At 39.4% G+C, this 11,153-nt stretch overlaps 1 protein-coding gene across 1 annotated transcript in view; it reads left to right on the forward strand.

Moving 5' to 3' along the window:
- The window catches only part of cdh13 (cadherin 13, H-cadherin (heart)), a 285,683-nt gene that overhangs the window by 102,880 nt on the left and 171,650 nt on the right, over nt 1–11,153 (forward strand). Inside the window, exon 3 of the mRNA XM_058645471.1 lies at nt 8,364–8,566. Within this exon, the coding sequence (XP_058501454.1) occupies nt 8,364–8,566 (203 nt within the window). The remainder of the gene's footprint in view (nt 1–8,363; nt 8,567–11,153) is intronic.

Consider the following 11,153-nt stretch of genomic DNA (forward strand, 5'->3'; position numbering starts at 1 on the left):
ACGAGAGAAAATGGAGCACAGGCTGAAGAATCTTCAGATGATGACAGTTACGGCAGCATTGCCAATATTGAGTAAAATAAACCATGTGATCACTGGATCACTTAAAACCTTGTTGTGTACATGGCGAGAGATGGGGATTCTAAGAAAACAAATACACTGCTGCCATGAAAGCTTCGGCTCTGCACAGTTTTATAAAAAATGACTTCAACTTGGCTGCTGAGCTTCTAGCGGCTGATCTATCTTGTAAATGGCAGCTTAGTATAATCAGCTTTTACACATTTCTAAGTGGGTGGTTCAACACAAACTCTGAAATTCAAGTAAATCATTTCCTGCACATCACTATTGCAGGCATAGTGGAGCCATTTTGAATGTTAGACTAATAGATATAGTTTTCAGAGGCCAGTTGAGGTGCCCATTATGTGTTATTTATTTATTTTTAAATTAGCTTCTCGCTTTTATTTGAACCATGATTTGAAAGATAAAATATGCATATTTGTATTCAAATGCACACGTTACCTCGACATAATGTTGAACTTTAACCCTTAAACACACCTAGACACATATTTGTGTTTTTGGCTTTGAAATTCTAGAATATTTTATAATTTTTTCATGAATATTGATGCAAAATTTATGCCAGGTTTTACATTTTTAAGTGTTCTAAAAAAGTTTTTGTGTATTTTTTATTTTTAGTCTACAACGTTAACTAAAATACTCACACTAACACACTTACGTACAAAAAATGTCCTCACTGAAACCCTTTTCAAATCACTGTTTTACACAAACTTGGAAATTTAGGGGTTAAAAACTTTAAACATTCATTAATGTTTGATATGTATGATGAGGACTGATGGTTTAAAAAATCTAAAAAGGAAAATAAATAAAAAATAATAATTTATACAATTTGTATAGTTTTTATGAGCACACATTGGTGCTCTAGGTGTGTTAACGTGAGCATTTTATGAAATATGACATTGCAAAAAAAATGTATATGTTTCTGCCAATCTTTTTTTAGACCATAAAATTAAGGTGTATCATGACAAAAACTTGTCAATGTTAAGGGTTTAAATTTAAAAAAGTACAAATAATATTTGATATGTGTAGAAAGGGACGGTGTTGGTTTAAAACATAAAAAAAAAATACATTTTAATTTTTTCTTTTTTGAAGGCACATCTAAGAGTAAAGGTCCAAAAATGGACATTTACGAGGTTGACAAAATTTGTGACCAGCATAGTGCAGCATAGTTCAATCTTGTACAGCCTTTGTGATACATAAACATACCACTAAGTTGGTGGTATATAAATATATGTATATACCCATGCAAAAAATCAGTTATGTAGCCAACGTTTGCACTGGAGGGTTTTCTTTAATACAGCACTGCTTTTCAAATTCTCAACGGACTATACTTGAAAGTAGTTGCCTGTTTCAGTTGCTGCGTTTCACCAATATACAGAGTACCATCAAAAAGCTTCATTCAGATTACTGTACAATCTTCTTTTTGTGGAGTAATTCAAAGATTTAAATCAGGAGTGGTGGTGGTGGTGGTAGAGATGTGTGTTTTCTTTTCATTTGGATCACAGAATATGCTTCAAAAGCACTTGTCTTTGATTAAATCTTGGCTCAAATGGAATACATACACACACACATACATACTGTATTACACACCAAACTGCACCATCCACATAACTCATTTAATGTCACTTCAGTCATGGGAGCAACATGGCACTTTGTAACGGGAGAAAATGAGAAGCAAGTCGGATGTGTAAAGAGGGAAAAACCATTTAATCAGACAGTTAGCGTGACCTTTCACAGTCTATGTAAAATATCTGTGATGCTGTCTCTGAACACTAAGTAACTGCACTCTAATTGGCTGTAGTCAACAGTGCGGTGGGCAGTGCCATACTTCAAAGTGTGATCAAAGGCTCCGGAAAACACACACACACACACACACATACATACATGTTTACCAGGCTAACAGGGGACTGCTATTCTATACCAACCAACAATGGACTTTTCTTCAGGTCTTTTATTATAATATTACCTCAATTACCTCCTTTTAAGAAAAAAACAATTGCAAGAAGAGGGGACCTGAATCCTTGAGCGATCTTATATTAAAGAGGGGACATCCACACATTACAGTGAAACTGCCTGCAGCCAGTCTTCCAAATATTGAGTGCCTGTTTACTGCCAAGCCTTTCTATGTTTCTTTCTACCTGTAACCAGTTAATAACCTATCCCTATCCACAATGGCCTCCAACCTTAACAAGTTAACCCTTTTATGACCATCATGATATTCAGGCCGTCTGGATTTATTTTGATTTTATGGCTGTGAAACTGTCACAAAATGTTCATTGAGTGAATGCTTCTGCTCCTTTTTCCACTTTCGATATCTGGCAGTTATTCAACCGTTTGACGATGTGATTGGGCAGTTGTTCTGCGGAACACCTGAGGGCTACCGTAATTACCCGTATATGGGAACAAAGCTCAAATTCTCAGCTTTCTGTTAGTTTTTGAGTTTTCTAGATATCAAAAACAGTCTAGGAGTTACGGCAATGAGACATACGCATGCCAAATGGTAACAGAAGGGTTAAGAAATGATGTTTTGCCTCATTTGGACCAGGTTTTGCTCTCCTTTAAGTCAGATAGTCTTGCCAGATCAGTCATAATGCCAAAAAAAGAAAAGGTCCTTAAAAAGGAAACAAACAATAAATAATTAAACACACACAGACTGCACTTACTCTGACAAATGTGGTTAAATACATATGGTTTGTGCACAGCCCAGATCAGTGTCTTTGTCATCTGACAGGGTGCGGCGGGTTTGATTGGCAGAAAAGTTGGGAATGGGCTGCTGAAAAGTGTGTAATGTGTCAAGTCGTTATTTTTGAGACGTAAACCTCAAACCACCACAGTTACCACTGAATATAATGGGCCTCACTCACTGCCGTGTATTAGGGAACTCAAGGCAAGCAAAGCAAGTCATGACGTAAATACATTTTCAAAAGCGGCTTCCGCTCTAATACCCGTTGATTGTTTGAGAATGGGGCTCTCCTGAGCCTGTTTTATGAGGCTGAGCACACTCTGTCTGGTTAGACATGGCAGCTATCAGCTCAAACACACCCGCGCTGCGACCTTTGAGATTACTCCTCTGATTCCCATCTTTGCCATCACTGAGACTTGACATTTGATTTACAAGACAGAAAATTGTCTTCAAAACACAGTCAAAGGCAAACTTTAATACTTGACAGGGGGGAGGGGGGGTTCCAATTTAAGGGATGGCAACTTGCATTCTCTTGCTGGATGTCAAAATATAGTTCTTTGTCATTTTAGGCACAGAAAAAAAAAATCAAGATCCTTATTGTGGACTTTTTGCTGAAATGTTTGTTCTTTTAGAGAAGGAGAGAGTAAGGTATATAAGCTTAAACGTTTGTGCCATGAACATTAATGGGATGTATGATCAAACCTTAAGTGATGACTTTGGTGTCTGCTATTTGCCACCCAAGCTCTGTGGGAGGTTTTGGCCTTAATGGAAGTTGAATGTCAGCCGTGAGGAAGTGGTTGCATCCCGACTTTTCATCTCCTTTTGAGGCACAAGAGAGGGTTTCTGGCGTCCCTAATCCGTGTTATGCAAAGTTGTTTCAACCCTTAGCCAGCATTTTGAAGAAAGGAAACGGGTGCTCCATGGCACTGGTGGTGAGCGGGAGTGACTTGCGCTCTGTCATTGTTGCTTTGACTTCAAAGCTGCCAGCTCACCATGCTCTCTTCTGAAATCCCCCCAAACCTGACAGCATTAGAATACCATCAAACGCTCTGTGGCTGCCTTTGAAATGCCAATGACACTGTTTGGAGTTGCAATTTGCAGACTTAAGAGTGCATCCATGTTATTGAAGGAAATCGGAGGCTTGTAATGGGAATGAAAATGAACACATCTGTCGTGCTTTGGCTCGGAAGCGAGGGTTGAATATTGAGATGGAGTCTTGTTTCCCTCAAGAGTCAGTTGTTGACTTTGTTAGCTCTCCCTCTACCCGCGTATCGTTGTCTCACCTTCCCTGTCATATTCTCTTTTTCGGTTTTATTGTTTTTGCCCTCCTCCATCTTCACTCTCACGTTCTCTCCTTCCCTGCGCTCCAGATATCAGAAAATGATCTTGTCCAGAGGGAAGAATTTTAAAATGTTTACAGCAGGAGCAATAGAAGAAGCCCGACTTAACAGTCGCAAAGGTTAAGTATACTAAATGAGTGCTTTGATAGACTTCAGTCGATTGATTTTCTAGTCATGACAGTTCTAACTATGGAGTGGTTTCTCATTTCTCTTGCGCCATGGCACGATAGAACATAGACATGTCCAGATTTATAGAGATTTAGACTGACACACAGGCATTGTTCCTACAGGTAGAGGCAGCCTTGGAGATTTGAGCTAATTTGTCCTCTGATCTAAGTGGTTTTCACTTCCAGCTTCACTTTATTGAGGTACATTAACAAATCCGTTTACAGCTTTTTCTGCAGTGGGACAATTTGTCTTAATTACAGCAGCGTTGGAATTGTATTTAAACTGAACAATAGACTTTCTATACCATTTGGCAAACCTTACTCATTAGAGCCATCAGTTATTAAGGCCAAAGACAGTAGGGGTGCTCCTTCAAATTAATTGGGGGTGGCTGATTGTTAACAAAATTGTGTGCCCTATGCAGATTGTAATTACTGCTTGAATAGGTACCCAAAGTAAAGTTGTTGTATGGGTTGCAGTTTTACTCTTCTGCTGAGTTTACGTTTCTCAGTAGAAAGTGTGACTGCATTACGACGGTTTTGTCCTCCCTCCACCGCCTTCCTGTCCGGTTCACGATTGATTTTAAGATAGTATTGCTTGCGTTTGAGGTTTTAAATGGACTGGCCCCAACTTATTTATGTGATCTGTTACATCTCCAAACTCCTGCCAGAGTAACGAGAGCCTCAGACCAGTTGCTCCTGGATGTTCGTAGAACAAGGTGCAAAATGAAAGGTGACCGAGCCTTTTCAGCGGCTGCCCCCGAGTCTATGGAATAGTTTACCTCCTCATGTAAGAGCAGCCCAGACTCTTGAAACGCCCTCGTACAAACACACCGCTTCTCCGAAGCATTTATGTCTTTTTAAAATATTTCTGTATTCTATATTTTTTTTTGTAGTTTACTTTTGGATTCATTTGACCTGTTTCTGCCATGTACTGTAATTGTTGTGCCTGTGCAGCACTTTGTTCAGCTAAGGTTGTTTCAAATGTGTTATTGACATTATCCATTGATTAACCCTTTAATATCTAACCCTCAAATGATCCATCTGGACTTTTTTATTTGCTTATTTTAACCATAAAAGGACCAGAGAATGTCCTTTAACGAAGTCCATTTTTTTTTCCAGAATAACTGTCAATATCTGGCAGTTATTTACAGTTTACTGCATGTTGAAATACTGTTTTATCAATTTAAAATGAAGAAAAACCAAAAGGTTTATTTGGAAAAACACTGCAGTTGTACATGAACAACATATTTTGCGTGTTAAGTTTTAAATTGGAACAGTATAAGACATATTTACAAAAACAGGAAAATAAATTGAAACTTTGCACATGTGTTCTTCCCAATCTGTCCTCTCTGGTGACAACGACGCTGATTCTCCAGCTTCACTGAAGCAGCATGAGTGGAATCACAGTAATAACCACACTTTGACGCGCAACTTCTCAGCTTTCAGAAACCGTTGGAATTTTTGTGATCGCACAAACCATCGCGTAACCAAGGTGATACAAATTGCCCTCGTGCAAATGTGTCGTCTGCAATATGTTCGGTGTTAAAGGGTTAAGAAAACATTTGTTTTAAATTTGCTACATAATAATTCATTAATAATTAAGTCAATTATCTAATTAAAAGTCTAATTATTGATATAAATTGTGTTCTCAAGTTACGGTCTGTAAGATTTCATTAAATTCATTAAAGAGGTTTATTAAATAGTTACGGGCGGTAATAAAGAGTGGAGCCAACGTCCGAGAACTCAAAAAAATCAGATAAAATGCAGCAGTAGTCTTAAGTTGTGTGTCTGTTTGTGTAGCGCCAGCAGACAAACTCATACCATTTAAATAATAATTGTAAAGTAAGTCAATTTCATGCTGCATATCCAGCAAATGGAGCTGTGCAACCCCTTACCTGTGGGTCTTGATCTGCAGGGAGGGGAGAACAGCCACAGTGAGCTGTGACTTGTTCATACTGAAACCTTTACAGTCTTATACGAGTTAAAACAACTCAATTTAACCTTAAAATAACTGCTTAAAAATGATGGCTCATTCATATGTAATCTGGAGTACCGTGCCTCTTCCACTTTGTGCCTTAACCTTTTTCTTGGCCTTCTGTGAGTGTTTAACTTAAGAAGAAGAAGACGACACTGCAAGTTTAAAATGAGTGCTTCTAAGTTAGGGTCAGTTAAATAGACATGCATGTCATAAAGATCTACTCTCATCGCGCCGTGTTGACAGTTACATATTGCTCTAAGTGCTTTTAATGTGAAGCAGCAGCAGTGGTAAATGTTTGGTTTGCATTATAGCAACAACTTAATTACAGCCCTGATACTGTGTTGGAGCGGTAAACAAATTTAAATTGAGACTGATGGTGTTTGTAACAGCAAGGCTACAGTAATGTCCCCAACTAATAACCAAAGCCACTATATAGAAAGTAAATCACACAATGTGAATACACTGTATGAACCATTAATGGTGTGAAAAATTGGGTTATGAAATACAGCATTCTCGCAATGTCATTTGCAATGCCACGCAAAATAAAAAATAAAATATGCCTATAAGAAAAAGTGAGCAGCAAAAACCCGCTCCCAGCAACTTTTCTTCAACGTGCCTAAATATTATTATTTTGCTTGTTTGCTTGGCTGACACCAACTCATATTGATCCTGTGTTTTTACAGGATTAAGCCAGACTGAATCAAAAGTTAATTTGTTGTGTTTACGACTGCGTATATACTGCAAACACTTTGCAATGCAACGATTAGAATATATTGCTTCTGTAAAGCGGAGGGAGGACATTCATTCACCACAATAGTTCCACTATGGGTTTCTAGCTTTTAATGAGCTATTTCAGAGACGGCTCGCTGTCTTTATAGTGCAGAGATGAGCTTTGCTTTATCTTCACAGGGATCCACAGGAACTTCATGAATATATAGGCTAACATTTCAACCTCTTTCTTTTGCCCTCTGAGGCTGATGTGCCCTCTCAGTCCCACAACACAGGGAGGAGAAACGTTGTGTCCTTTAATGATATATCACCCTAGGATTTTACCCACAGCCATCATTTATATAATATTTTATATAATATACATGTGTTCCTTTTTTCAAAATAACTACATGAAATCATCAGTTTATTCAATAAACAGTTTTCTGAACCCGATGACAGCCATGCCAGTCCGAACACATGTGGCTTCATTAATATTGATAATTATGCCATATGGAAGATCTTGTAAGTCGTGTTTTCACTGCAGGGGAAACCCCGATTTCAAACAGAATCCTCAAAAAGAAATGATGTAGACTTAAACAAGCTGCCAACTGAGGCAGGAACTCGGAGGCTTGAAATGATTTCACACTGAGCATTCATTGCACACTTCTTCTTTTGTTTTGTTTTTCTTCCATTCCTGTCTTTCATAATCCACAACACATGTTCATGTCCTCCATGATCCACAACAGTAGGGACTGCCATGGGAGGTCGTGGTAAAGAGGAGGTGAAGGATGTGGGTGGGGGAGTGTTGTCAGGGCTGACGATGAGGAGGACAGGGGGGGGATCATGTCGCGACAACGGGGGGAGTGTGCGAGAGAGATAAAGAGGGGATGAACATGATCAGAGGGGATAAGACCTGGCAGAGCTCTCGGTGGTATCTTCCTCAGTCAGAAAAGACATTCACATGAATGTTACTCAGAGGTGAAACTTTCCTTTTTTTCCCCCTGGCCTTGCACTGCATTGCCTGTAGTGGAAGTCATAGTCCCCCAAGAGCAAGTTGGACATATTTATGTGCACCACGCTTTTCAGCAGATCATAAATATTGCAGCAGTTATACTGTATATATATGTACAAAAAAAAAATCCCAGACTTTTGTTGTAGTCTCGCACAAAGAGCTTCTCACAACATTGTATTATTTCTTCAGGGTATGTTTTTCCTCAGGGCATCTCTTTATATCTGAGAAATACTTGTTTTCATGGATTGTTTGGCAATTCCTCAAATCCCTGTCTTTACGCCGCGGCGCGTGTACCTCGGCGACTGTGCTCCATGAGGCTGATTTTTCTTGACACATCTGTAGCGTGTGACCCATTCTAAGTGGCAGCGTCGTAACATCCACCAATTCCGTGTGTTTCTTCCAGTCGAGTTCGACGACTGTGCAGGGAACGACGACGTGGCGTTCGAGGTGTCGGATCCCAGCTTCGAGGTGGACGGGGATTTGAATCTGGTCCCGCGTCAGGACGTCCTGCACAGCCCACCAGTCCTTTTCATCCACGGCATCAGCACACACGCGGATGACGTGGCACAGCTGGCCATCACTGGACAGTCGCCACACACACTCGGGGTGAGTAAAACTGCTGTGTGTGTTTGTTTTATAGTTGGGTTATTTATACTCAATCAAATTTGAGAAGGTTAGACTCCATTAAAGAATAAAAAGGTCAAAGTAATGTAGTATAAAGTAGAGGAAGAGGATTTACAACCTTTTTCCCGTTTGATATTTCGGGAAATAAAGTTCTTTGCATCCTTGCCAAGATTTAGAGGACACGGCTTTACTTCTGTCGTGTCTGTATTGCAAATACTATGCAGCTATTCAGCTTAGCTTAGAACAAAGAGAAGAATCAAATTTGGCCTGGCAACAAATCTGGAATTAAAATCCGTCTAGATTAAAAAGCATGTCAAAAAAAGGCCTAGATGGTTTGGTTCATAAGAGTAACATTGTGAATTCCAATTTAGCAGTAGCATAATGGAATGTTAAAATATTCCTTTAAGTGAGGAGTCATAATATGGGTGTGGTTCACAAAACCTTCACACATTGGAAATGCATCGAATAAACATCTGCTGTCAGTCATATTCATGCATATGTTCATGAATTGTAATCAGTCACAATATGTGAGTCACACACACACACACACACACACGCGACCTCAATTATCATCAGTTAACATAATAGCACCAGTTGATACACATTTCTATAATCTTTGAAAGAAAAATTGATGTTCATGTACAGCAGAGAATAACCTTACGTGACACACATTTAGGTAACGATTAGTGGCATTTAAAAGAAAGGAAAAAATAGTTTTGCTTCTACAAGACAAGCGAAAGATGACACGCGCCAAGCACAGAGAGGCGTGATTGATGTTAAACGGAGAAAAAGTGCATTAAAAGTTGAAAGAAAGTGGTCGATTTGCTAAAAAGGAACTTGTGAGAGCTGCGGGAGCGAGCCGCCGCTATGCTCTGCCAAGCCTGTGAGCATATTGTCACGTCACTCGAGATGTGTCTATAGCACTTTTGCAGATGGCAGCGACAACTGAGCCCGGGCCACTAAATCTGTCTGCGACTGATGGACTTCATGTTTCATGATCGGCAGCCAGGATTATTGATTCCGTTTTCATTGACACTAAAAAAATCTATCGCTTTTGTAAAGGTTCCAAACACTGTTAATGTCACAGTGACAGGATAATGTCAGCGTGTCCACTGCAGGGTTGACTTGTGTTTGTGCACTGGTTTATATTTGTAATGGTATCTTTAATGCTCCATCACATTTTGAAATCTATAATAAGTGATTGGATTGAAGATTGACTTATGACATAGTGAATTCAATCTAAAAATTATATTTTAACCCTCTTTTAAAAAAGATATTTTATTTTAGCAAGATAGTTGACCTCTGTGTTGGGTTTTTGGAGTGTACGCCCGTGTTTATTACCAATTATTACAATTCGAGGGGGGTTCTCTTAAGTAATGAGTTGTTTTTGGTCACCCTCCTCTCTTCTCAGGGCTCTGGGCAATTCCCTGCGTTGCCTACCTTGTTGCAAACCTCCCGCTCAGGGGCAGAATTGCGCTACAATTTGTTTTCTAATAGAATAAACTGGGACCATAACTGTTATATAACACCCAAAGGTGAGAATGTTTCCCCTTACTCGTGTCTTTTGATCATTACTCATGCATGAGGTCACACAGAGCAGACGAGGGAAGGAAACTTTTGTTTTCTTTTATCGGGCGACATAAACAGCTCTAATGGTTCTGTACCAGTAGGCTATTACTCCCGCTGGTCCCAGTTATATGAGAATTTGGCTCCTCGGCATAGAGCTTTGTTTCCGTGTGAATGTGACCCTTTGTTTGTCTAATCTACAGAAATGTGTTTCAGTACACAGCACATTGAATGCAATGTAAATCTCCGGGCACCTGAATAAACACCATTGTCCCTCATTCATATCCTCTTTATAACGCTGTTTAGTCCGAATATGCTAAGTTGATTAGGAACGGTTTCCAGAGGCTGCAGGTTGAGCTGGAGTTTCCTTCCCAGAGATCATTTGTCTTCCTGCTGCAGTGCTCAGTGTCCTGCTGCTACTCTTCCTCCAGCTCAAAGCTTAATGAATGTGTCCTCATCCCTTCTGGCATGAAATGGCACTAGTTTGTTTGTGCCTCTCACCATCATTCATTTGATTGCCTGTCCGCGTGTGTTACCTTGGCAAGTCAATTAGTGTCTGGCAAGTCATGTGTAATGTAAAGGTGCAAACGTAGCGTTGAACCTTTGTTTGTGTGTTGTGGATCAACTAAACATGTGCTGTCAATTCTGCTTTATGCACAGCCGTGGCTTTACCATGTTATTTTGTCTACATTTTTAATACCTTGCTACACCGTGATTGTATTATAAATGACATTGACTGAAGTGATTGACATTGCAATAAAGTCTGACAGAGGGAAACATATGAAATTCAGCCACAAAAAAAGATTAATTTATGTCTTAGCCAAGGAAAGAAGGTCATAACGTGCAATAATTCAGTGGGAGCCTTGTTGTATTTAGTTGGAACTATCTATCAAAGTGTGGAGCAATATTTGCTCGGAGCCAACGACGAAGAAAGTTATTTGAAGACGGAATTTATTATAACTGTTTTCATCATTTTGTCTTATTCTAAAATGTTCCATCTGCC

This window comes from Solea solea, chromosome 12 (genome assembly GCF_958295425.1).
Source record: "Solea solea chromosome 12, fSolSol10.1, whole genome shotgun sequence".
Classification (NCBI taxonomy): domain Eukaryota; kingdom Metazoa; phylum Chordata; class Actinopteri; order Pleuronectiformes; family Soleidae; genus Solea; species Solea solea.